Source organism: Trichogramma pretiosum, unplaced genomic scaffold, assembly GCF_000599845.2.
Source record: "Trichogramma pretiosum strain Unisexual culture from Peru unplaced genomic scaffold, Tpre_2.0 scaffold59, whole genome shotgun sequence".
NCBI classification, from domain to species: domain Eukaryota; kingdom Metazoa; phylum Arthropoda; class Insecta; order Hymenoptera; family Trichogrammatidae; genus Trichogramma; species Trichogramma pretiosum.
The window spans coordinates 779,329-803,982 of NW_019641668.1; the positions used below are offsets into that span (position 1 = coordinate 779,329).

The 24,654-nt window shown below is 46.9% G+C and overlaps 1 protein-coding gene across 1 annotated transcript in view; it reads left to right on the forward strand.

Moving 5' to 3' along the window:
- Window positions 1–24,654, forward strand: part of LOC106651289 (cytoplasmic polyadenylation element-binding protein 2) — an 82,216-nt gene that overhangs the window by 7,280 nt on the left and 50,282 nt on the right. Inside the window, exon 2 of the mRNA XM_023460330.1 lies at window positions 9,309–9,420. Coding sequence (XP_023316098.1) covers window positions 9,309–9,420 — 112 coding nt within the window. The remainder of the gene's footprint in view (window positions 1–9,308; window positions 9,421–24,654) is intronic.

Below are 24,654 nucleotides of genomic sequence, written 5' to 3' on the forward strand. Positions count from 1 at the left end.
TATACCTGTACACCGCAGCTGACTTTTGTAATTGCATTTCTGATCGCGAGTGGGCACGATAAATAATTTGATTCATCGGCTCTGCTTCTCATGCAGACATAAAATTGGCGTCGCGATAGTCACGCGCGCGCGTCACAATTTAACAGCGTCATTTTACCGGCGTATCGAGCGATGCCGCCAAACTCGCAGATCGATCGTATCGTCGTCATCGTCGTCGTCTATTTGTATTTCGGGGATATAAAAATTACTCACAGGCCCTTCAGCATGACTTTTACTCTTTATATAGTCGATGTTCACTCTGATACCAATTGCGAGAAATAATGTTAAAGTTTTTATGTTTGTATGTTTTGAAGTGAAACGACTGTGATTCTAAAAATGTTTCTCGCAGTTGGTATGTATCGCCTGTGAAAAATGTTTGTCTCGTTTGTGTATAGCCACAGCAGCTCGTGGCGATGTCCCCCACATGCCGGCTGCACCGATGTCTGCACTGACTACACTAATGAACAATGGTCAGTGGGCGTTGATTTAATTGAACTGCTGCTGCTGCTGCTGCTGGCGATCGATGCGCCCGGCCTACTTCATTGCGATATCGGCTGTTCGCTAGCTAGCTTCCAACCTGCAGATGCAGCCTTGCTTTCGGATTAGACGTAACCGATACGTAATTTATACTCGTACAAAATAGAGGAGCTTGTGAAAAAAAACTGAGCAAACGTACCTAGCTACCTAGCTCATGTGCAAATCGTGACGTAAGCATCCGAGCTTTCGTCTTTGATTTTTCGAGGCACCCGGGTCTGCGCAATCCTGGCTCGCGTCCGCGCGTCATAGCAAGTTTGCGATACCACAGCTTTCTGGAATTTCTCGGGCCAAAGATTTGCATTGTAAATGAAGCTACGGCGCACAGACGCGCAGATAGGTAGCTCGCTGCGCTCGTCAGCTAGTCGATCAAGGCGCGCGCTTTTGTTACGGCGAAATTCTCGTAGCGGCGTGTGCACGATCGCGGGTTTGGGCCGGGGGAGGGGCATTTCGCGCGATGCTCTAGTCTTGTTAATTATAGATATGGCCGCGTGCGCGTCGACGCTGATAAATTGAGAGAACGACGTGTACATAAGATCGGAGCGACTTGGACTGGCAGAGCTACGTTTGTATAGAAGCTAGCTCGCTGTGTATACGATTTATCGATTGCACTCGAGCCGAAGCCTTAGCTTTATTTATTGCGCGCGAGAAAGTCGTGTTATTTGCGTAACGAGCCATGTTTACAAGATACCCAAGACGAGACACTACTTATAATTTCGAGCTCCTATGACTTACAGCTGCGTCGAACCTGAGATTTTAATCTAGTTTTGTCGGATTAATTCGCTCTCGAGCATCGGTTTTCGCTTATTTGAAATACAAGCCAATTGCAGCCTCGTACAGGCTGGAGCCGCGGAATGATCCCTTTTCTCATTAGCCTCGAGAGATCGTGAAAAAGTCCGACATCGCAACGTCGTTTTTGCAAGCCACGAAACAGTAGGTGCTACAAGTACTCGTAACTGCAGAAGAGCAGTAGGCAATATTCGGCTTGTACGTAAAGTTGCTCAAAGTCTATGTTGCCTAGGCGTGCAACAGCCGCACATATATTTATGTATATAAAGTACTGCGCGTTGATGGTGGATCTATTCCTAGAGAAGCATTTCATCTTGAGCACAAGCTGCAAGTTCGGCTCGTCGCCTAGCAGCTCCACGCATGCCTTAATATTTTATAGGAAATTTACGTGCATGAGCTAGAGAATTCGTTCGTTGGACCGAAATAGAGGCCGGTCAGCAGCGACCTCGGAGCTTTCACGCTCGCTCCGCACCGACGACGCTTCGATATGCTGAATTAATCATCAGCTTATAAAGCATCCATTGTGCTGCCCTAAAGACACGAGACGGATTTTTTCGTCCATAAGAGCCATTTCGTGTTCGAGATTTTATGATGCATCATTCCCAGTCGATCATTTTTTCAACATCGATCGCTCGTTTTGCGACATGCACAACTGCATCGAAAAATGCAAATTCAAAAAAAAAAAAATATACAAAAACGAAGCGCAAGCCCAAGAGCTATTCGTATGTATATAATGTATTCATTGAAAAAAGCGAAGAAAAAAGGCCACCCTTAACACAAGTACAAGACAAGTAGAGTATAGAAAAGTATTGTGGAGTAGTGCAGGGAGCAGAGCTCATCTCATCTCTTGCTGCGAGCGTATGTAGTGGCCGTTGCTCCTATATAGGTCAGCGTCGCTGATGCTGGTGCGTTATATAGATTCGCTAGCGAGCAGCGGCAGCGGCAGCGGCGGCGGCTTCGACCCCCACCTCCGCGCCTCGAATTGCGACCCTTTTTCCGGAACGCGCTTTTTTTGCCACTCGCGCTCGCTCGTTTCTTTTCAGCTGCGCGCTAAACAACGCCAACTACTCCGTAGCTACGGAGCTTTCCGTATATACGTAGAGGCGAAATTCGATCGAGAAACAAAGTCGACGCGGTGCTTTTTTGCATGGGCCGCTCTCGAACTTGCCTCGAGGCGGCAGCAAATAGTTGCCTCGAAAGTCGACTCCCCCCCTTGTGGCATGCGCGAAAAATCGTAAACTCGCAACCCTTGATAAAAAGGCGAAAAATATTCGCAGCTCGCGCGAGCGGTAAATATTTCATAGGTATATAGCCATGAGAGGGCCTGGCGAGATGGAGAGAGAAGCTCGCCAGTTCTGCACGTAGACGTATAGGCTTGCTCCGCTGCTACTACTGTTACTGCTGCTCTTAGTGAATCCCCAGGAATGTAGGTCGCGCCCCAGAAGCGTCGACGGCACCCTCGTAAAATCTCCGATAAATGAGCTGGCGTCTCTGTTGGCTCGATCTCTCGCTTCCCTTGCTCGTGCTCCCAGCGAACGCGTACCCTCGTCGATGTGCGCGCGCACTCGATATCATACCACCTACGCGCACTACATTAGCGATCGCAGCGTGTAGCGACCACTGGAACGTACGCGCCGACGACTTGTTTCTTTACATTGGGGGAGCTTGACCCCTTCGGAGATATTTTCCCAGCCCTCGAGAATCAGCGGAGGTGACGTTTCGAGTACGAGCTGGCATTAAAACCACGACTGCATCGTGCGGCGAGCTCGTGCGAATTTCATGGCGTGCGACGTTCATTGCTCAGCCGAATATTATCGATTGTTTCGCCAGCAACTTACCTCTACGTTTGTCATCCCCCCATATGCTGTATGCTAGCTAGCTGTAATGTTTGTATGCGCGCAAAACACACGAGTACCGAATCCGAGTCATGCACTTATGCCATTATTTCTCTCGTGGCTATCGACTATAAGGCTGCGCTGCAGCTCTCAGCTGTTTCAACTCCATGTATATAGCGATTGACTTTGGTCTTTGTGCTCGCGCGATCAACGACTCAATTGATGGCTGAAAACGATCCTCGCCAACATTATCCAGCATTGAATTTTTCGCAAACGCGCAAAGCGTCGCCGAGCTGCTGCAACCCTTTCACGATGTCGCCGCCCACCTTCTCCAATGGCGTGACCTACTTTCTCGCTTTGCTCTCGAAACCCTCTTCCCTTCTTCTTTTGCTTCTACTTCTTCGTCTCTCTCGCTATCTCTCTTATACTGTACAATTCGAATGTCTCTGCAAGTTGGCGCGAGCACGTTTTTTTCCATGCTCTCTCATTTTCTTGGGTATATACAGCGTTTTCCCGAGCTTCCATTGCTTTTTTTGAGCTCGTCGCTTTCGTTCAATACAAATTCACACCCACGCGTATACGAATGATACGCGATTCATAAATCATGTCTCGTGCAGGGCATTACTTATATAAAAATTCAGTCGACTGCTATAGTGCTGGCTCGATTATTGTTATCGCAGCGATCTTGGGAGTATATATGTAATATACATCTCGCTCAGACCGCTTATAAATTATAATTGCTCCGAGCAAAGATTCCATGCTCGCTAGGCTCTCGCTTTTTTCTTTTTCTTTTTTTTTCCACCGATCTCGTAATTATCCTTTATCGCGAGCAATTATCTTACCGAGTCATAACAACAATTAGCTTTTCAACACGAGCTTGTAGGGAAAAATCTCAATTCAGCTAGTTCATACATAATCGAAGCTAAAACTTGCTATTTCTTAAAATCTCAAATTCTTATTGATAATTGAGATTTGATAATCAAAAAAGTATTGAAAACTTTTCACGGCAGATTTTCATGTTTTGGGAGGAAAAAATGTGTCTCATCGGGCCAGATGTTTTGCATTAATTCATATTATTTGTAGGATACTAGTGAGCAGCGACACATTATATGACACAAGTAAAATGGGGAAAGGGGCACACGCATTTGCGGTGTCTATGTGAGGATTCATGTATTAAAATGGCGTGAGCTCGTTAAGTAAAGGTAATTTAATCGGATTTAAGCCGCTGCAGGCAGGCTATACATTGGACTCTCTAAAAGTACAGCTGGCATTTATAAGCAGGCTGTAAATATACGCCAGTTAGCGGGGCTCTCCAAGTCATTAGTACAGCCTCGATTCGCGTCGCGCGCGAAACAATGACGCTGCTGTAGGCGCTGAGCCGCTGCCTCGCAGTTCGCAGCTCGCAGCAGAGAGAGAGAGAGAGAGACACACAAACGCGCGCGATGCAAAAACAAAAGGAGGGACGAGACAAATGCGGTGCGCGAGAGATAACGCCGTGTTATATATACACGCGATTTATCGTCACACACTCGGCGAGCAGGTAAATTTCAATTGCCGGGATTACCGGGGAAAAAAGCGCCTCCTCGCATTTACTTCATTCTTCTCGCTCGCTGATGCGCTGCGCGTCGCGTCTAGACTCGACCAAGTGCAGTCGTCTTCTTGCCTTTTGATCTCGCGCCTGACTAATTGTTCTTGTCCTGGAACTGCACGTCTACCTGCGTATGTTCATTATTCCATCCCGTATCCCTTGCAGTGTCGAGTCGCTTTCAAACTCGACTCTTCGACTCGTCGCTCGGCCCTCGGCAGCAGCTTCGCGTTAAACTCGATACACTCGTGGCGCGGAAACAAATACTTTCCAGCTCCTTCCAGCGAAACTATCAATCCTGAGTGCTGCGTAGGGGTGAGCTGCGGCTGTCGTTTCTTTTTTCTTTTCTCCGGGAGCTGCCTCTGCAAAACTCCCTTAGCCCATTTCTCTTCGTTTACCAGCGCGTTCACGTTTTTCCTATTCTCGAGCTTTTGTTATATGGGAGAAGGCGCTTAGCATGTATCGCGCCTGGACTCGTACACCTATAACGATTCCTGGCCTGCCTCGGACGGCCGACGCTGATTTAACGCAGCTGTGCTTCTTGCGCAACACTCGGGTACTTTTCCCAAACGCCAGCTCCTCCGCGAAATGCTACCGAGGCCGGATGAAAAAGCCAGCCTCATTCGTCTCCTTTGCGCCAACAGCCGGACTACAAAAGAAATACCTTGCCCACGAGTTTCAGGCAACGATTTAGCCTAAAAACAGCGAATAATTTCCTTGAGAACAGGTCTTGGCAATTTTTCTTCCCGTCGATCGACTCGAGCGGATATTTAATATAATCTACTTGCATGACGCAAAGTCTAGGATCATTGCGGCTACGCTCAAAACAGCTTGCTACCTCAAAAGCTGCAATGACAGAGTTGTCATTTCCAGGCCCAAATAACAACTATTGTCAAAAATTCGAGCACATAAAGATCAAAGGACATCTATTTTCGTGTCGCATCCACAGACGACCCGATTGCATCATCGACGCTTCCGATTACTCGAAGGAGCACTAATTGCTCTTACGTATGCAGGCCCGAGACCAACGCGGTTAGCTGTGTCCGTTGCATCAGACAGTGGCGCAGTTCTAAGGCCGCATCGGCACAGCGATAAGATAATAAGAATCGACGATCGCAATTTTCTCGAGTCTGCGACTCTGGATATTATAGAGCAGAACTGCGCGAGCTTACACCTGCAGCTGTAGAGGTGGCGTTACAGTTGCGTTTATAGCCATTCGAGGGAACAAGAGGATTGTTTGTCTTGGCTGGTGCGCGAGTATATAGCGTTGGCGATCGTTGCTAAAACGTATCTTCCAGTGGAATACAAAATTACGTGAGATTTTGCCAGGTATCAGGATGCGATTAAAAGTTGTAGGATGACGTAGTTGAATTTGGCCAACCACTCATAATAATACGGGTAGATCTCACTTTATTCTACCCGAGGCTAGAAATGGCAAAAAGAAAATAAAAAGCTAAAAAAAAAACAAAATAAAAATAAATGCCCGAGAGAAGCTGCTATTCCAGCAATATTGCTAGGGTAAAACAGAGAGTCAGGAGAAGGTAGGGGTGTTGGAGGAGTAGGAGGGGGCAGAGAGGGAAATGCTAGGGGATATCTATTTAGCCGGAGGCGAGGGGCAGGCGAGCAGCTCGGATGCTGCATGGGATGCCGAAGAGAGAGAGAGAGAGAGAGAGAGAGAGAGAGAGGGAATAAATGTAGGTCAAACGCGCTTGCACGGGCCAGAATGGCGCTCGTTACGCACTGGAAATTCGGCGCTCGTTGGTCGAGACGCGATACGGCAGCTGGAAACACCTGAGCTACCGCATGCATCATGGGAAGAAGCTGCCGGGGGCACCACGAGGCTCGCTCTACGGGTCTGGGCTCGCTCGGGCCAGCCAATTATTGCCGTCGTGTGGCAGCCACAGAATTACATTCATGCGAAAGCTCGTGCTACGTCGACTTCTAGGATGCTGCCAGCAACTGTAGCGGTGATGTATAGTGCAGGTAGTGCTACAACTACTACTACTACGAGTACGGCGAATACTCGGGCGGTGGGAGGGGAAATCGGTCCGGGTGAAATTGGCGCAGAGCTTGGAGGGCCACAGGAGGAACGTCCAATGGCACGCGAAGCTCGAGTCCGCACGTTAGCAGAGCGATCGGAGCGAGAAGACTGGACGAGGCTGGCACGCCAGTAGCGGCGTCGCAATTAAAATGCCGATTGCAACAGCGACTTTAGACTCCAGCCAGACACGTAAGATACGTCCGGCGCGACTCGAGAGCCGAGGCCTGGCGATAATGTCGGCCAGCTGTTGAGCGATATTTCGCAAAAGCCTCGCGCGCTCGTGCGGCTACTCGGGGCAAAGGCTCGAGGCATAAATCGCCGAGAGCTGGCCAAGATTTAGTTTTGGCTCAACTTGGATTTATTCGGCAAAATAATGCGCTGCTGCTGCAGCCGCTCATAGAATAGAAGCTCTCGGCTGCGCCACGTTGGACGGAGGGAGAGAGAGAGAGAGAGAGAGAAAGAGGGCAAAGAGGGTAAAGAGAGCTGGCTGAAAGAGGGAGGTGGAGCTATGGAGAGTTGCAGCGAGCGCGAGGCTTAAGGAGGGAAACGAGGGGGGCATAGCGAGAGGTTGGAGGGAGCTGGCTTACACACGGGGACGCTGTCGACGCCCTTTCCTCTCTCAATATTGATTTTAGCTGCAGCTCTGATGCACGGGCCGCGCACACCATCGCAGGGGCGGAGCTTTCCATGTGTACGTGTGCACGTGCATGCCTCGCAGTCGAGGAAAAACTCGCCCCCCCCCCCCCCCCCCCCCCCCCCNAAAAACCCCCCCCCCCCCCCCCCCCGCGTCTCTACCTCTCTATGTTTACGTGTGTGTGTGTGTGTGTGTGTAAGTGTGCGCAAGCTCCCGAGCCCGAGTGCATCGCGGCTGCGAGCTAGTGTGAGTGAGCGACTCCACGCAGGGTCGTGAGTGGCGTATTGCGGTGCCCCACACAGCACCTCCTGGCGCTGCAGCATATATCGTCGCCCCAGCGCAAGAACCGCACAAATAACTCAAGTAGCAAAAACGTGCCTTAGTCCTATGTTAAAAGGATACGATTAAGGCACCTTTTTGCCACTTGAATTTATTAGTGCTGTTCTTGCGCTGGGGCGACGATATACACGCCGCACGCGATTTTAATTTCGAGCGGCATCGTATCGGCTCTCCTTCCACAAATTCATGCTCTATCTATCCCCCGCGAATATGTGTATGCACGAATACATGTGTGTGCAGCAAGCACTACGTGGCTCACATTTGCCATTCACCGGCTGATAACGATATCCGTGCGCATAGCTCGACGCGCCGTATCGAATCCAACTTTTTATATCCGATAATCTCGCCGACTTCTTTCGGATAATCAATCTCGAAGCTGCTTTTGATGTGATCGCAGGACACAGCGAGAGTTTAGGATCCAGAGAAAAAGTCTCCGCATTCGGTCTAGTGGTCGTGGCTTTTTCAGCTGCCGCCTGACCAAACGCGCTCTCGTACTACTGACTCGCGCAAGGCTCGATTTTACCTCAAAGAGTGTGAACTAGTCTTTGCGATACCTTCTTGTTGATTTATTTACTTGCGAACTGTTGTATTAGCGAATTACGAGCCGGAAAATAGTTCTTCGCTTTTTAACAGACAAATATTTTTCTGAAATATCGTACCCTACCGACGTATTAAGCCGCTGGGCGACTTTCCCTCAGAGAATATTATTTTTTTCGTGTGTTTATTGATTTTTAAAAAAAATTGATTATTACTCCGACACGATAAAGCCCCGAATAATATGCAAGCCAAGTGGTCTATTAGCTGCCGAGCGCAGCAGGAATAGTAGCAACGTCTAGACGCCCTTTTTGAATAGCAGCGCATTCGCATCCGGAAGCGAGCGTCTTTTCTTCCTAGTCCTTTCGCGTCGTCGTCGATGCAGCCCGAGTAGACTCGGCGAGGATAGAGCGACGCTTCGGAGACGGAGCCGATGGACGAGCACGAGAGCCTCGAGCGACTCTAATTTCTTCGCTTCACCGCTATAGAGTGAATCGTTACGGTGGATATCGCGGCCCTTTTATTGGTCAGCTCGCGCGCGAGTCGAGGCTGAAAACGAGATATATTTTTGCGCAGCTATCCGCAGCTGTGCGCCGCTTGAATATTTCAGGCGCGGCGCTCGACGACCTGCCGAGGTAGAATAATCTCAACAGCGGCAGCAGAAGCTCGTTCGCGCAAGGGTTAATCACCCCCCGTTCACGTACACGCGTGCGCGCATTCCATGAATAATTTGGCGGCTCGCGGGCGCTTTTCATTTCTTTCCCCCGGGCCTGGGTGACTGAGTCTCGCGACTGCAACTGCGTGTACCTCCTTGCGGCCTCGAGAGAGGACAATGGCTCAATGGCTGAGCGGTCAGTGGCTTTGCCGAGCCATTTGATGTTGCCCCCGCTCATCCGCTTATATCCTCGTAAACATGCGAGCAAGCAGCCATCGTAAGCAACCATCCTAACGTGCGACTGTTTTTCTTTTTGTTCTCAGGAGCGCATGGCGGCAAACGGCAACTCGCCGCTGGACAACATGCGGACGCTCGAGCACTACTTGAGCGACATCATGAGAGCCGGAGCGGCCGATACGCCGGAACATCTCAAAGGTACGTAGGCGTCTCGGCGACTTTTTATCATTACTAGCAACGTTTGCGGCTATGCAACATCTCTATATGTACACACAGTTGTCGGCATACAGCACTTTTGCCGACTATCAACGCGCCTATTCGCGTCCATTAATTAAGGCCTGTAGCTGCTGGCCTCTCAGCGATCATCGAAAACAGGCCAAGCGAAACACAGCTAGAGCGAGATAGCCAGACAACTGCAACAATGGTCTCGCTTGGAACGCGTACTTGCATAAACACACACACACACACACACACACACACACACACACACACACACACACACATGTGCCGCGTTTAAAGTAAGGGCAAATCCTCTCGCGCTTCGGCTCGTTTTCACCATTTCTCTTGGTTTCTCTCTGCCTCACTGGCTTTGCTGGTCCAGCAAAGTTAGCTTTGCCTTGGATGCGCGTTTACGTGCCTACATGAATTAGGTATATATTTACATGCGCATTACCTTGATTGCTGACTGACTTTTCAGCTTCCTTCACCCTGCCTACGATATTCGAGCAGATTTCATGCGGATTGTAAATTAGCTCTGAAAATGCGACGACTGCAGGGATTCTGCTGAAAAGTAACAGCGCATAAAAAGCGATAATTGCGAAAAAAAATAATAGTCTCTCGGTGCAGCCGCAACATACACCACACACTCGAAATACCTTCGTTCGATTGTAGCCTCGTCTGCACCGTAGTCATCCACGTCGTCGTCGTCGTCGTCGTCGTCGTCGTCGTTGTCGGGGTGCACGGGTATAAGCTCGTCGCTACTCTCCACATGTTTGAGCCTGTGCCTCGAGAGGCTCTCAGACGTGTCGTGGAGCAGGTACCGTATAGCAGCGTAGGCAGACCACCGAACGGAGCAAGCCTCGGTCTCACGCCCCTCTTTAATTCTTCTTCTTTTTTCCTCTTGCCCGAGACATCAAACGATTCTTTTTTTTTTATCCTATCGCACGTACCGAGCGTCGTTCGAGCGATCACGAGTAGTCCCGCAAGTCCTAGTGCACTTGTACTCCTTCCAAAAGGAAATCCACATCATTCATTTTTTTGCATCGCGATTAATCAGTGTAAAAGTTCAAGCTCGACAACGAAGACGAGGTGTTGCTCTACTCCTCGGCGAAAAATTTGCCAACTTTAATATCGGTAAAAAGAGCGGCTGGACGAGCTCTTGCGCGTTCCGCACATTGCGACATTGAAATGAGAAAGCTTCATCGCAGCGATCCCGAGTGCAGTGGCCATGGAAGATGTAGCGAGAGAAAAAGCTCCGCGCGCCCTCGTGTGTAGCAAAACGACGTGTTCCTAGAGCAACAAAGAGACGACGAGCGGCATCGAGCGACTACGGGAGAGAATTTCTTGATGCTTTCTTTTTTCGGCGGCTGCGCTTCGATGCACTTTGCCCTGCGTGTATACTTACGCGGCCTGATGAGACTTTTTGACGACGACGAAATCTCCTGCCAGCTTACGAGTCGCTGACTGTTAATATACAAAAACGTGCGCACGCGAGCCGATGTGAATTTTAATTTACAAATCTAGCTGCATGGGAAGTAATCGATAAACGAGCTTGCCTCGAGCAGCCATCGAAAGCAGCGGATACCAAATAAACTTTTAGTCGAGCTTGAATCAAGAATGGAGAATATAGTTTATTGTGGCCAGTTTTATTTGTTCAAGTTTATGCGTACGACGCTGTAAAAGCTCTGCGTAAGCGACGGGGACTGCTGCCTGGCGAAACTTTCTGCAGAATCAACTTTCAGCGTGTTTCTTTGTTTGAGCATCTCGGAACTAGGAGCGCGAGAGGAATATTCCACTTTTCCTCGAGCTGCGATACATCTCGTGTGCGGGCGCAAAAGCTCTCGCGGAAATGAATTAAAATGCTATAACGTATCTCCAGTGGCATGATGAACGAGGCTTACATCCTTTTACCTTTGAATTCATTTTTAAATTTTACCAACGATCGTAACTTACCTTCAATCGTGTGCTTTTACATAGAGAAGAAAAACTATTTATTATTGATTCCTCGTTACACATTTCTACATCTAGTTTCGCGCCGTCTTTCAAAGCCGCACGATCCTAACGAACTTCATTAAAATGTTCAGCAATTTTGCTAGTAGATGAAATGTTTAGTATTTTTATCAAAGCTGGACAGGTGAAAAGAAAGAGAGGAGAAGAAGAGGAGGAACAGGATGACGAAAAAGCAGAAGCAAGCCGTGTATGGATGGAAAAAGCACGCGACAGAGCAGAAAACAAGTCGACTTTGGTGTCTGGCGTGGGTGGGTAGGTTTCCGCGCCAATAGCCATAACGCGCCAAGAGCTGCGAAAAAGGGTTGCGTGTATGTGTGTGTGTATGTGTGTGTGTGCAGCTGTTTCTCTTTGACGGCCTCAAGTGCACAGGCCTCCCAACTCGTCCGTACCTACTACGTGTATATATTCACGTGCGCACATCGCTGAAAAGGTCTAACCGAGAGGTTGTTAAGATTAGGCGTGCTGAATTGCCGAAAAAAAGGAAGCCAAAGGAGAGATGAAACACGCGGGCCGAGTCCGTGTACACCGTACACGTATGTGTATACGCGTATACAGCTACGTACCTCAGGGCGATAGACATCGTCGTTAACGACGAGACACGTCTGGAGGGACGCGGAGGGACGAATCGAGCCTCCTTTCCACGAGCTAGCTGCAAAAAGACGACGGGATTTCTGCGCACTTAAGCTTTTGCGTCTGAAAAAGATACGAAGGGGTTGCTTGGGGGAGCTAACACACACTTTGAGCCTGCACAGGCAGACGCGAATCGGTCTATGCGAGTGCAGTCGAGGGTCAGCGAAAAGTCGTATACATTCAACTCGAAAGCCCGTTGCTTTCGCAAAAAAACGTCGATCTCTCGTTTACTTACTTGGTCGAATTAAGATCCGAGGAGCAGCTGCGGAAAGCACTCGCCTATGTATGTGGTCGATGCTGCTATTGTCTTTCTCTCATTCTCTCCTCGAGTGGCTAGTGTCAACGAGTTGCCGTCGAGTGAAGACTTGTAGGTCAAGTTTCAGTTGGAAAAATCTCCTCTTTTACTCCCTCCTCGTATTTTTATCTCGTGACGCTCATTAGGACGTCACGTGTGTGTACTCAACTTCCCTCTTTCTCTTTCACACGCACACAGACACACACATAAATAAGTGCCAGTATACGATGTGTACATGAGTTACCAAAAGCGTGTTGGACGAGATACACATCCATCGACTTGGAAAACGAAGAAAAGTATCTTAAACGCGTATCGGCGTAGTGCGATTAAAACGTACTTACGTGTCGAGCTACTACATCTTCACTTTTGTGTTTGTTTAACAAGATTATACGGCAACTTATAGCAGCAGCTCATAGCGATGCCTTAAAAGAAACGAGCAAAGTGGAGCAACCCTCTTACACGAGGCGAGCGCGACAGTACGTTGTACTCGATTCTTTTCTTCCCGCCGGTTCTTTTATTTTTTTCCTAACGCAAGCACCTGTAATTTAACACGCGCTGACCATCATTCGATCGAGGTTTCATAACTCGATTGCGCGATGACGAGCTGCTTTTTTTCCATCCCTCGCAGTTTGACGTTTCGCTCGGCTCGACGACCTTTTTCCTTTTTTTTTCGTTTCCTCGATCGATGTGACACCGGCTTTTTATGATGAATAAAAAAAAAGCCAAAACCCGACGGAATATCGATAGCCATCCGAGGAAATTGCCTCGAAAATATTGTATTTTTTTTGCATTTAGCAGAGTTCAGACTTTTTGTTTGGATATATTATGTCTTCGGATACAATATTTCAAAATGTTAATGGAAGAATGGAAAACGTCAATGTTTCTTTTTTATCCAAGTCGAATATTGGAATTTTTCACTTATAACTTAGCGAAACTTCTTTGACAAGATGCTTAAACAAAACAAGCTCTGTTGTCATTGGCTGTATTTTTTACAATATCACACGATAATACTTTCAAGATGTAGGTGTGGAATATTTTTTCAGATCAAAACTTTTTCTCACCAGACTCGCAGTTTACAGCAGTTCATCTTTAAAGAAACTCGGAAAGTTGATCAATATCTCACTTCATGAGCAAAAAAAGTAATAACTCGAGCCGACAAACTTTAATATCGACTCGTACTGACTACTGAACTTGAGTGCAGAATTTCGAAGAAGATTCGTATGGATTTGAAAAAGCGTCGAGTTCAATGAAAAGTCGGTAAATAAGAGAGCTCGACTTTATTCAGCCGAGGTCAGCGTTGAAAATTCCACTCTCCGATCGTCACGGCGCGTCGAAAAGCGTACATTTTTTCAGCCCGCAATAAAACACGAAATTTATTTTCAACTTCTCTTTTCCGATGTGCATCGAGCGAGCGCGCCTGCCTATCTGCCGCCCGTCGCACTTGCGGCTTCGCAGGGTATTAAAAGTCACGCGCGATAACTCAGGCGCTAGAGCAACCGAATGTACGCCAGAAAACATTTTTCGATTCTTTTATGCTCGGCCCTGGTCGAGCGATATTTTTTAATAAAAGAAAACTCGGCCTAATTTAAAATTTAAAAATAACAAATAAGATGCTGGTATTTCGTCGGAAAGGATGTGCAGTACGCCTCTGAAGCCCGAGTAGAGCCGCCACAGCAGCGAGGAACAAATTTAATTGCGTTAATTCCGGAGAATCGCATTCGCGCTCCTGGTATTTTTCGCAAAAAGAAAAAAATTACACAATCGCTTAGCCATGTCTCTACTCGTTAAATTTCATCCTTTAATTACTCGGTTTCTCTATTGAATCCGTTTGCACGCATAATTACGGGAGCGAGTCAATTTTTTTCCTCTCTTCTTTTCGTATAATATTCCATCTCGTCGCTGCTACTCTTTTGATTAGTTTAATCAAGAAATTCTTGGGATTTTCGATGGAAAAAAGCTGCAGCTCGAGCTCCGAGTGAACAAATTCTAAATGATTACTCGCTTCGTCGCCCCCCGAGCAGAGACAGGCTACACGGCACAGCATCAAACGATGTCGTTATTCAATCCTATATAGGTACGTAACATATATCAAAGTAAACGTCGTCGGCTAGATTAAATCAGGGTGCTTGTGAGAGGCCGTTGCCTAAATTTCGACACTCTCGGTGAGCCACGCATCATCGCGAAATGATTCAACGCATTTGTAGAGCTCTCGCTCGGGAAAAAAGGGCCGTCCGCGGCGAAAATTGATTAAGTGCAATAGGCCCTGCGGTTGTTGCGCGATAAGCCAACTCATACGTGACTACGATTCGATACCGCGATAAAGACTCGAGAGGCGCGCAGGAACAATTTATCGCTCCGCGACGTGCGCCACTCGATTCGATACATGCAATAATGTAGATCGACCACGCCGATAACTTGTTTTATCAATTGAGATGTGTTTTTTGGCGCTTCATCGTCGAAATATTTACATAATATTATGACATTTACAGGCCGTGCAGTGAGTGTGTGTATGTGCGGCGGGCAGCGCTGACCGCAATATTTGGCCGGGTTATACGCTCGTCGACGATGTTTCTGACAGCCGAGCAGGGCCGCTGCAGTTTAGGTGATTGATGAAGGTGTTTGAAGATTTTAGCGAGCCTCTATACATTCTCGCTTTCAAACATGCGAGAGAGAGAGAAAGGGAGATGTTATTCGCCACGCACAATATAGGCACATTTATCAAGGTTAGTCTTGCAGGGCTCGCCTCGACTACTGGGGTAAAAAATGGCTCGGGCTTTCATTTGTCTTTGAAGAGAAAAATGCGAAATAGTTATTTTATTTTCACAAAGCGAGGCGCTTTTTACAGCATCGGCCGAGCAACAGATCGATACGATGCGCACCAACGTGCTCGCGAGTAAGACCTTTTCTCGCTCTGTGCGTTGAGCAACGCCTTTTTTGCACTGCTCACCTCTAATTTGATACACAAGAAGAAGTTCCTTTGTATTTTTTTTTTTTTTTTCATACGAGCTGCGCCTAGTTATTAACTCGCATGAATTTCTTTGAAGCAAAAGGAGCTTTCGTGCCGCTGTGGTCTTTGAGTATTCCCTGCGCCGCGTAAGTAGGCTACTCGGAGGCCGCGACTGGAATTGGGCTACACATCTTGGTGGCCTGGCGAACTTGCATTATTAATCCGGCGCTGCTATGAAAAATGTTTTTCAATAAACTCGAGCTAAACTGGCCTAGCGGTGCTAATTTGTTTCTCGGATTTTATTTGCCTTATATAGGTCGTCGCGAGCAGTATAGTGTGCAGTCGCAACTCGAGCCAGTGGGTCAATAGGCATAGTGCCAGCGAGCCTAGCTGGGGCGTATTTGGTCATTTGAAATATTCTCAACTTGGTCGGACGCGCGATCTGCGTGCTTGCGCTGCGTACTCGTCGACATATTGGGTCATCCTGACATTCGGATTCACTTTTTAAAAATCAAACGGATCTATTTATTTGTTTGTCTTTTTTTTTTATACTTCGCAAATTCACCGCCGCAAGTGTTAACCGGGTGAAAACTTTCCAGCGCGTCTTTTTGATAAATCGTGCGAGCAGATAATGAATACACGATATATCCGAGATAAAAGTTCGATCGCGACAATTTGAATGTTGCGGAGGAAAAAAGAGGAGAGGGTTTTTGCCCGTGCGCTGGAATATCGAAATATGAAAATGTCTCTATCCGGCGTAACAATAACAAGCGCCCGAGCGCATAGAGCTCGAAAAATATGTCAAATCTGTAAAGCAAATACAGGCCGCAGATGGCTTCGATGTGCAGGAAGGTAGAAAAAAAACGAGAAGCGAGTAGAGAGAGAGAGAGAGAGAGAGAGAACTAGAGCCGAGGCAAAAGAAAAATATTATATCATCGGCCTAGTTCGAGCTTCAGCCTGGCGTACTTTTCTCTCTCTCTGTCTCTGCTGTATGCTCGAGTCGTGCGCAGGCCATTATATACACGAGACTGCTGATAGCGATGTGCACGCGAATCTTTAATTCATCGCGCCTGCGGGAGCAGCGAAGCAGCCGCATTAGAAATTGTAATGTCTATATACGTGCTCCGGAGCTGTCAACTTTACTGAAAATAAAACACCTACATGGCTGGCTCTCTCCTCTCCGATTGTTGTTTCGTGTATTGCCTGGCAAATCCGTGCCGAAAAATCCGATAAATATCAATTAATGCCGCAGTTTCCCATGCTCGGGCACGCGCTCCGCTCTCGGCTGTTACTTTTTAATTATTCAAAGCTATATACGTGCGCCACGAGCCGTGTGTATGTGTGTGTGTGTGTGTGTGTGTGTGTGTGTGTGTGTGCACAATCTGCAGTTGTTTTCTTGACCACAGTTAAATTAAAAGTAAACACGAGGCACTTTGGGCTTAGCCGGACTATGAACTCGTCCGTGTGCAGGCGAGATTTGCTCTGAAACGAGAGACGACGCTTGTCATTAGCGTGGCTGTAGCTAGTCCAGCTCACATAGCCTCGGGTCAACTCGGCGACGACGACGAGTGACATATTTTTTTATTAATTTTCTTCCCAACTATACGCAGCGAGGTAAAAAGAGGCAAAACTATCTGCTAACGCCTGCAGATTCGATTTGAATATCCTCTTAATCCAGAGCCAGGCTCTCTTCTCTTTTTCGCGTGTCTGCTTTTAGCATCGAAGAATAAATCTTTTCCAGGATAAATCGCTAACAAATGGATTTTTGGTACAGCAAAAAAGTCTAGAAAATTTAAATTTTCGAAAAAAGAAACGAAAAATTGACTCTGCTTTAATAAGTATTAAGCGCCAACATGAATGTCTCAGGTAGTTTGGTCCTTCAAGTTGAGCGCGACAAAAATAAATCGTGTATTGTCCAAAGTCTCGCGTCGAGTGGAGGAGAAACAAGTTGCAGCGAGGACTCGACGCCGACAACGAGTACCCTGAAAAAAAGAAACAATAATAATAATAATCGTCTACGTCTACTCTCGTGCTGCTGCTGCTGCACGTCGTTATACATGTATAAAAGCGCTTAGGGTGAAAATGAAAAATGCAATGGCTAAATCCTTGCGAGAGCTTCAAAATGCCACTTGAGCATAAAAAAGAAAGGAAAAGTGGTTTTCTTCGAAATTTGCTAGGCGACTGCTCGAAAAAGAGTCGTACATCGATCGTGCGTTGAATTTTCTCTCGGGCGGAGGAGAAAAAACGAATCAAATAAAGTAGAGTTGATAGGCTTGGCGAAAAACGAATCATCTTTCTCATATATACACAGGAAAATGGGAAGAGCACAACACAGAGAGAAGGAAAAAGGCGTATAGACGACGCGTCGTAAAAGGCCGAAATCAGCGTGTCGATTTTCGCGCGAGGAGAAAACACGAAACGAGCCCCCGAGGTGTAAGCTGCTCGCTTCGTATAAACTAATTCAATCGAGTCGTCGCTGTGCGCCCCGTGCGAATGTGTATACGTGTACTTTACCCTCGTCATTTTTATCGGGTGTGTAAGATTAGATTTTCTTCCCCTCCGATCCTCGAGACTATTTTTTCTTTTCATTGCGCTAAATTTTCGACTCTAATAATAACTGTTTCGCGCGCACTTTCGAGCAATTAAGTAATTTACTATGAGCGCGCGCATGTAACGAGTCTCGTTGATAATTGACAATTTTTACGATGCTCGATGCACATAATATAGCTGCGAGTTTTGAGGTGGTGTAGCACATCAATTAGTCGCGATGCACGCGCAGTTGAGCAGTCTCTCTCTCTCTCTCTCTCTCTCTCTCTCTCTCGGTGGCTTTTATCTGACATAGTTATCAAATGGAAAAGGCGAAAGAGTCGCGGCGTATTAACGAACGCGCCGATGCAGATGCGATCGTACGACTGCACACACAGTCGCTTAAAGACTCGAGTAAGGACGTAAAGCTGTTAAACTAAGCTGCTCCTTCAACTATCTTTATTATGCCGAGCGCGACGATAGCGCGACTATAGGTACGCGGCGCAGCTCGAGTCACACAGCCGAGTCTTGGTTCAAATACACGCCAACTTGCGAGCGAAATTATTAATTCATGCGCGAGTATCGCGAGAGTGATGCGATGCACGCACGAGCCGTGTAACGCGTACGATACGCCTGGCAGCTGCTGCTCTCGGGGGAAATTCGAGTGTCGCGCGCGGCTTGCTTGCGAGGGAAAATATCGCCGATTTCCTCGTTCGAGTCTGTTGCAGTCAGTCTGTTGTTTTTTCGATGCGTCAGCGCCAAAGAGGATGCATACATTACGTACGTATCGTGCGTTCTACTAATTGCGCTCGCACATCGTTATATACGTACGTACGTCGGGCGATATCGTAGCACCCATTCGCGCACCTCGAGTCAGGCACCTGTGCAAAAAATATCCGTTCGGTCGCGTCGGGAAAACTTTTTTCGCTCGCGCATGTTATACGCATTTACCGGCGCAATTTATACAGCTCCCCGCGATCGTCGCCGCCAAGCTGCGCTTAATTTTTCGTTTTCCCCGGGGACGACGCGTCGAAGGGGCAAAAGTCAGCGCCAGGTAACTCGGCGAATTCACGAATTTCCGATGCTCGCTTGCCGGAGGCTCGGATTTTTCCGCGCGCCACAGCTCCTAATGAATTGCATTATATGGATTTGCAGAAAACACTTGGAAACTGCCACTCGACTCGATCCCATAATGCATATCAAAGTTGAGAAGGTGATTGTCGCGAGCTCGACTTTAAAAAGATACGTAAAGATTTAAAGGCGCCAAAGGATTATCCAAGTTTCGCGTTTAAAACGCCAAATATCATTTGATCGGGAAAGTTTTGATGAATCGCGAAGCGAGAGCGCGAGAGAAACTTTGCGAAGGCGGAAGTTTGAATTAGTTTCGAAATGTTCATTGCAGCCTTTGTTTTTGATTATGCATGCCTGATTCCGCGTATCAAAACTGCACAAACGCGAAAAAAGATACAAATGTATCGAAAACAAGGAAATGTGCGTGCTGCCACGTGCGCTATGTGTATAATATACGTACGCGACAAAGTTTTCCTCGAGTCCTGCTTTCCCCTCCCCACGTCGCTCAATAATCAAAGTGCATTTCGCAAGTTTTAATTGGCTCCGCTGGCCCGACTTTTCCGCTCGATGAAATTTCGCTGGCAATTGTATATGGGCAATTAACGGTGGACTAAGCGACCGACTGTTGGGTCGCTGCTACATCGCCGCGAAAGGTCGAGGGGCAGGACGTCAGAAACAATAAGCGGACTCGGTACGCGCCTCGAGTGAAAGTGCGAATTACGATCGTTTACGGAATTTTACTCGCGGCGACAGCGGCGGCGCTTGGCCATCATCGCCGTAATAAGACTCGTTTGTCGCGCGAGGAGGAGCTCCATCAATTTGTCATGGGATTCATATTCGTTGCGCAATCGCGTCTACGAACTCGCAAAGATCATCGATTCGATGCGCCGCGACTCCCGCTCACTCTTGTACGCGTTAAATGCTCTTTCATTTTCCCTTGATTAATTGCGCCTTGTCGAATCGACGTTTATGCGCTCTGGCCTCCAATTAGTAATGTCCTGGGCTCGCACGCAGGCAACTTGTCAGCGAATTTTTAAGCTGGACAATAGCTGTACAAGCACCACGAGCGGACGCGAATTCCGAGGCGAGCCACCTCGTGATTTACACTCGACTGCGTCCAAAGCTCTCGAGTACGTATATACTTTCGAGGCGTGAATTTTCAATTTTCCTTGCGTGCGCGGACTTGCGCAATGCACGCAGCGCAGGCGTCGATTAATTAGACGGAGGATTTTCATCGATAGGTCGTGCGACTGCGTGAAAAATGTCGCGATCCTGACAAGCGCGCGATCCGATGACGCAATTATATCTGGCATTGTGCGTGCGGCTTGATTAATGCCAGATTACGCGCCTGGACTTGCCAAGGTGTCATTTGTCAAAGCGACAAACCATGCGAGTTTTCGTCGACTTTCATTCGTTGCGCGTGGAATTTGCCACTGTAACTGCACGGCTATAAATTGGCTCTATATGCCCATCGAGTCTAGGGGGGAGCGCCGGTTTTTTTCTCGAGCACCTTCGCCGGGCGACGGTCTTTTATTTTGCCGCTGGCCGTGGATCGCGACGCATCGATTTTCCAGATTAGCCAAGACAGCGAGCTGCTCCTTTTCTACAATCGAATTCAATTAATCTTCCGCGCGTCTAATCCCTTAATTCCTATACGTATATAATACAGTCGGCAGACTCGTTTATTTGAGATCACTTCAGTTTGACGCGATCATTAAACTCGTCGCTTCGAAAGCCACCGTTGGATAGGCGTCATTATTCGCCCGATCAGCACGAAATTATTAATTCCGTGGGGGAGGCACGAGAGTCGATCATCCATCCATCGCAATTCATTTTGACAAAAATTTAATAATGCAATGATTCGGCCCTTCGATCGCAGCTCGCTTTATCAGCGCGTCGGGCTTGGCTCGCTACAGCCTCAAAGATCCAAGCTCTAAACTTTAACGAAGATTTAATAGCTGCAAAAATGCCGTGCTCGGTGTAAAAGTTAAATCGGCCGCGTCTAGAGAGCATTAGGCTGTCCGTCGCTCAGATCTTTTATAACCCCGTCGAAATTCAATTTATCGCCCGCGGGAGTGAGCTCAGCTGACGTGCCTTTTGTGCGAAATTCCAGCATCTTCGCTCGCAGCTCGTAAACAAATTACCGCAATGATAAATAAATTGAATAATCGTGAAAGGCGCATGCTCGGAGGCTCGTTACGCCGCTCGTCGATGCTACTCCTGCTGCTGCCGCTCTTCCTATAAAATAGCCGGCCATTTCCACGAGAAAAATGAGATATCTTTGGGATAATCGCTCGAAAACGAGCCATTCTCGCATTTCGGCCAAAACTTTCTCGCCTTCGTTTTCCATCCTGAATATGTTGTTGTTTTTTCTCTCTCAAATTCCCTAATTGCATCCTTATTTACAACGCTTTGCTGGTTGCAGAACTCGGGAGTCTGGTTTTGCGCACGAATGCGGGCACTGGATGCACACGCACATTCGAGCTGAGTCTCGGTGCCATTTACTCGATCTATTTTACGATATTTGCCAACTTATTTCTTGGGTGAGTTATAAAAGCTTTCCCGTGCTGGCGTTTTCAAAAGCCAAGCTTGCATTATTCCTAGCTTCTGAATGGAAACTAGGTCGATTTAATGGAAAATGGAGTAAGCCAAACGGAAAGAAAAGAGGATTTATTTTCCAGAGATTAGAGAGAGAGATTCAATCATAATAGACCAGCGCGAGAAGCGTTTTGGAATAAAATCGTAATATTCGCTGGCGATGAAAAGTCGACAAAAACAAAATAATACATCTCAGTGAGATGTGTCAATGTCCTCTATAGTTGCGGGAACTGTAATATTTTTGATATATTTTAGAGACTTGATATCTGACTCGACAAACAAATTACCCTCGTATAGTTTACGAAAGTTATTTCACCGAAGAAAGCAAGTTTCCTCGTTTAGATTTTCCCAAAGGAGTGCATGCACGATGGATTTCAAATCCAAATTGAGACAGATGAATCGAAACATCTTTGCTGCATGCTCGATTTTAATTATTTCTTCGATGCAAATCAGATTGGCCTCGTTCGCCATGCAGCTGCCTGGAATATCGTACGCAAACTCACTAAAATAATTAGCAGTCCCCAGAAGGGCGAAAATCGATAAAATATTCGGTTTTAATTTTCCTATGCTATTTCCGACAACAGGGAATTGAATTGATAGAAGTAAAATAATGTGGAGTACGTCATCAATACACTTGGCCAAATGCGTTGGCATACAAGTAGGCCAAACAACATATGGTGGCTCATTCGCGCAGCGTCCTTTATGTTTATTCACATAAATGGCAAATGCAAAGAGAGAGAGAGAGACAGAAAAGAGATGGAGAGGGAGAGAGTGAGAAAGCAAAGAAAAGCAAGTATCAACCCCTCGTAGAAAAACATCACATCCATTACTCAATGCGAGTACGAAGAGACGATATAGACAGGGAAAAAGCGAAGGTTCGATAAACGAGATTCGCAACTTCCGGGCTTCATCAATCTCTCGGCGACCGATGCCCATCAGCTTCGTCATTTCCTTGGCTAGCCTGGTTCTCCTGCTCTGTCTCTTTCATATTCCATGTCTTTGCATACTCACAGATGTGCGTTTTCTCTCTCTCTTTCTCTCTCTTTTTGTCGATCAATTTTGCTTCGTGAATACATACATCGACTCTCAATTTGAATTTACAGATGATAAGATAATGGCGCGTCACAGACGATGTGATTTTTAAAAAAGAGACGAGTTTTTGTAGTTGCAAACTTGCAACGTTATAAATCAACTTTGAGTCTTGGTATTTGTCTGGATCATTTTCATACTTATAATTCATCTCCGTCGAAGCCTGTTTACAAAATAATTAACACCGATTCGACATGAATAGTGTATATATTGGAAAAAACGATATCAATTAAGTCGCTACATTCATCATAAAGCATTGCAAACTAAAAAAGTTGTATATTTTCCAGAAGCCCAATAATGACGATGACGTTAGTTTAAAATGTTTAAGTACTGTAGATTATGTTGAAAAAAGTTGATAAAGTTGTCGAAGCTTCGAAAGCTCGCAACAACACATGGGCCATTAAATATAGAGAAAAAATTGCGGTCACAGAGGAGGGGCTCGATGGCGAAGGCCCAATACACGATCGACGACGCTGCACCAGTGGTCGATAAACCAGAAACCCGTCAGTCTGCAGTCGCAGTTTGCTCGGCCAGTAGCTCGACGACGCGCGCGTCCCACATGCAGTCGTCTCTCAGCCGCATGCACCGCTCGATACGAATGTTTGTTTGGATTCGATCGAGCGCCGCAGAGCTATTGTATCGGATCTGTAGCAATTAGCCTCGAGGCAGGCATGAAACGCGGCATGCGTCGGTCGCTGCGCAAAGCTATAGCGAGCCGCGCCGCAGCCGACCTGCACGACAGCAGAATGGATTTTTGCCAAGGCCCCGCGAGCTCGCGCGCATCGATGACTTTTTTTATTTCTTATGTAACACCATGTTGACGCGGTTATAACAGTCGAGCGGCTGTACACTGCCAAAGGTCTTTCGAGAGCGGTGCGCGTCTCCGTAGCTCGCGTTCGTTTTCCCCGCGGTCCAAGCTCCGGACCGAGAGCTTTTGGATTCGGGCGTAAAAAGCGAACGATCCTGCTGCGTCTGCGACTCGGTGCGAAGCAGATGCGACGCCGCGCGCGAGGAATTACATAAGCCGCTGCGTATACGGGTGTGCTGTTTGCGCGCGAATCACGGGACTCGGTCGCGCGAGCTCGAGAAAGAAAAGCTGCACACCCGACATATTGCGCGTCACACACATACCCACACAACACACATGTCGCATTGTGCGCTTACGAGCTGCCACATAGCTCTAGGTACAAAGCCGATAGGTATGTGCCAGCTACTAGCGCGGCAAGTGCCATTTTGGTATATAATTGACGCTTAACCTTGTCGACTCGCCGCATATTGTTTGTATCAGTGAGCGCACAAACGTTTTCTGCCTTTTTTTTACTTTTCGTCGTGAGGCGCATCGGCAAAAATTAAATACCACTGCTCTGGTCATAAAAAAACACCAGCGAATAATAGTTCTCATTACGCTACTTTTTTACCCTTTCACTTTGACAATTGTGATTTCTATCATTATTTTCTACATGGTGGCTTACCCTCTAGTCTGGCCAACACCTTTAGTTTAGTAAACTTTTGCTCTGCAGTCTTCAAATTAACTGCATAAAGCCTCACAATGTTTTTGCAAATTGATAAAAAAAATTGAATAAAATATGCGCTCTTACTTTAGATTTTTTTCGAGCCTCTAGCTGTGACACATTATTCAATCTCGTTATAATCCATAGTATTAATTGATGCAAATTAATATATTCACATCCAATCGATTACGTGCCATTGATTTGTATATTTTAATTTTTTTTCGATAGTTTTTATCTAAAACTTATAAATGAAAGGATTCTGAGATGTGAACAATTTTTTTCATGTATTCATGCAAATTCTCATGTATGGCTGATGTTATTCATCGACCTCAAACTAATTTTGAGGACCAACTGATTCTTGCAATATTTTATCGTGTAAAGAGCAAGATTTCATAATTTGAATGATCTTTGAATTCTCCTGGACGCAGGAAACAGAATCTCGACGTTCATATTAATCGCGGAGAATCGTCATTTTTGTTAAGAGCAGCTGAATTGGAGTATTTCAGGTTCGGCTAGGGTACGCATCGTCTGGACCT